At 36.4% G+C, this 2,993-nt stretch overlaps 1 protein-coding gene and 1 pseudogene across 2 annotated transcripts in view; one reads left to right on the top strand and one right to left on the bottom strand.

Annotated features, from left to right (window-relative positions):
* The window catches only part of LOC107471923 (uncharacterized), a 3,309-nt gene extending 715 nt beyond the window's left edge, over positions 1 to 2,594 (top strand). For both annotated transcript variants that reach the window (XM_021132800.2, XM_016091461.3), the window contains exons 3-5: positions 1,155 to 1,308; positions 1,411 to 1,644; positions 2,248 to 2,594. In XM_021132800.2, coding sequence (XP_020988459.1) covers positions 1,155 to 1,308; positions 1,411 to 1,644; positions 2,248 to 2,364 — 505 coding nt within the window. In that variant the 3' untranslated portion in view covers positions 2,365 to 2,594. The remainder of the gene's footprint in view (positions 1 to 1,154; positions 1,309 to 1,410; positions 1,645 to 2,247) is intronic.
* A 7-nt stretch (positions 2,595 to 2,601) lies between these two features.
* The window catches only part of LOC107471925 (protein FLOWERING LOCUS T-like), a 1,685-nt pseudogene continuing 1,293 nt past the window's right edge, over positions 2,602 to 2,993 (bottom strand).

The following is a 2,993-nucleotide window of genomic DNA, read 5'->3' as shown; positions in this document are numbered from 1 at the left end:
ATATTTTTACACAAGGATGTGTTATTTGAGAAAGTACAGGAACCAACTCTTAACTTTAGCATTTAGGTTTATAATTTAGGATTTAGGGTCTAGAATTAAGATAAATAAACTAATTTAAAAAATGTTAGCTGAAAAAAGTTGGTTACCTAGCATTAGTCGTCTCATTTATGCTACTGGTGTCTTTGGTAGTTGGTAATGTGGTATGAGAGCCTCAGATCATGTTTTAAGTTTATTATTCAAGTCATTTTTATCTTTCCAGTGAATTATAGGAATGAACTGAATAACCAAATCGAGCTTCGAAGAATAGAACATAGGGAATCATAGATATTGTAGTTCCAAAAACAGTATGGCCAGTTTGTTAACAACCTTGCTTTTTTGTCTTCTCTATAGCTATAGTGATGTAGTTACTGATTAAGTTCATATGGATGAATAATTTTGTGTGTGGGCTTACTTCCTGATCTTATATGTTAGCTTTTGGTACTTAGCTCATAATTTAATGGTGTTGCCATGAAATTAGTGTTAAACTTATGTTCTAATTGATGATTATGAACTAGGAATATATGGAATGTAAGTTCGGTCTGAGAAGGGAAAACTCCAATATAGAGGTGAAAATTGGAGAGAACACCTTACGAAAAGTTAAAAATTTTAAGTATCTTGGGTGCATCATACAGGATAATGGAGAGATTGAACATGATGTAAATCATAGGATCCAAGCAGGTTGGTCAAAATGGCGGAGTGCATCTGGTTTTATATGCGACAAAAAAGTGCCTTTAAAACTTAAAGGTAAATTCTATCGCACCGCTATAAGACCGGCTATGCTGTATGGTACGGAGTGTTGGGCGGCTAAAGGAGAGCACGAACATAAGCTGAGTGTGTCCAGTCAGGAGGGTGGATGAGATGGAAGATGGACAAAGGGCGAAAGGCAGACGAAGACCCAAGAAGACCATCCATGAGGTGGTCAAACGAGATCTACATGTAAACGGTCTCTCTGTAGACATGATACATGACAGAGCACAATGGCGTCGTTTGATTCATGTAGCCGACCCCACTTAGTGGGACAAGGCTTTGTTGTTGTTGTTGTTGTTTGTTGTTGTTGATGATTATGAACTAGCATCTTGGAATTCAGTCTTCCTTCGAAATTTCACCATTTCCAGGTCAATGGGACCTTTTCCTGCCGGTGTTATTCTTCATTCTTACCTAGGATCTGCAGAGATGGTTCCTGAATTTTCAAAGCTCGGTGCTTATTTTTCCTTCTCAGGGTTTCTAATGTCATTAAAAGCAAATAAGGCAAAGAAAATGCTGCAGATGGTGATTTTCATCACTTGCGTTATTTGATTAATATTCTGTAGTTTTGTATTATGCGTGTCGAAACAATTAACAATATTGACATTCTTATTGTTTCCTATTTAGGTCCCTTCTGATAGAATTTTGTTGGAGACTGATGCACCTGATGCACTGCCAAAGTCAAACATAGATTCTCTTTTTTTCGTCGATGGAGATCCTTCTCTCCCCGAGGAGCCTCAAGGTCGAAGCTCAACATCATCCTCAGCATCGGGTACATCGCTTAATGACGGGTCCCAAGTCTTAACAGATGCTTCGACGTTGCCAAAGGAAACTCTAAATCATCCAGCCAACATACATCTGGTATATAGCCTAGTATTTGCTCTTATTTTTCACCTTCGATTTTCAAAATAAGTGTAGCTTGATAAATCTTTTTTAATACAGAACAAAATTCTCCCCAATTTAAGTTTTACTGTGAACATGCAAGTCATCCAGCATAGCTATTTCGTATCTCTTCCTTTTCTTTTTCTATCTGATACTTTTTGCTAGCCCCGCTTCTGAATTAGAATGCATAAATGAATGCTTATTATTTGGAAATACTGTGTTTAGCCATAGGTTTCTTAAACCACAAGAGTGTTCATTTTGTGTGTTGGAACCGAATCATCCCATGTTTGGAAGTAGATAACAATGCAAAATGAATTGGTTTATTAAATCCATCCAAAACCATGCTTCACAATTATAGGATGCTTACTCAGCATGCTTGTATGGATAATCTTATTACTTTGTAACGCCAAAGGCGAGGTAGAAAGATATGCAGGTTTGCGTGAGGGGCGAGTTGATTGCTGTAATATGGATCTCGTAATAGTGGTTAGGAATTAGCTTGGGGAGTGGGATATGCACATAGAAATTAATCTCTTTCTCTCTTGTGATTATGTATTTATACTATTCAATTCATTCCTCTTGCAGGTACTTGATTATGTTGCATCAATGCTAGAGATTACAAAAGAAGAGCTTGCTGAACTAAGTTATCAAAACGCAGTGCGAGTATTCTCCTATGAAGGTTCGAAAGTACTCCACGCATAAGCGAAGTAATGATGTAGCAAATGTCGACAGAGAAGAAGTAAAGAAGTAGAAGATTACATGTGTAACGCGCACATAAAGCAAACAACATACTATAACTTATGTTGCCAATACACAACATGTAAAGAATGAACCGTGCAGTAGCCTAGGTTGGGTTCAATTTATGCATACAGCTATATTGAGTTTGAACCGAAAAGAAAGTAGTAATTTATTATTGTTGATTATTATTATTATTTATTATTTATGTAATTATGATGATGATCAATATAACCTCCTGCCACCAGAACCATTCTCCCTTTGGATGTTATAATAGAGAGCAGCAACAGGCGAACCACGATTGTATAGTTCGGCAAATTCTCTGGTGTTGAAGTTTTGGCGCCAACCAGGGGCATAAACCTTCTCCTTACCCAATTGACGAAATAACACAAACACGATTCGATGAATCCCAGATGTTGGTCGTGGACTTTCATATGCTACCACCTCATTACCTGTAACATAATTGTATATTTGTATTCATTCCATCTCATTAGTAACCTTATTAATTAAATAAATTACCTGTTTAACTGTTGTTAAAATTGTTACTAATTACATTATATCTTTTTGAAAACTCATTTAATTTGTATATATATATA

The sequence above is a fragment of the Arachis duranensis genome, chromosome 10, assembly GCF_000817695.3.
Source record: "Arachis duranensis cultivar V14167 chromosome 10, aradu.V14167.gnm2.J7QH, whole genome shotgun sequence".
Classification (NCBI taxonomy): Eukaryota; Viridiplantae; Streptophyta; class Magnoliopsida; order Fabales; family Fabaceae; genus Arachis; species Arachis duranensis.
Note: the sequence above shows the minus strand (reverse complement) of the source record. Positions and strands in the feature narration are given on the sequence as shown.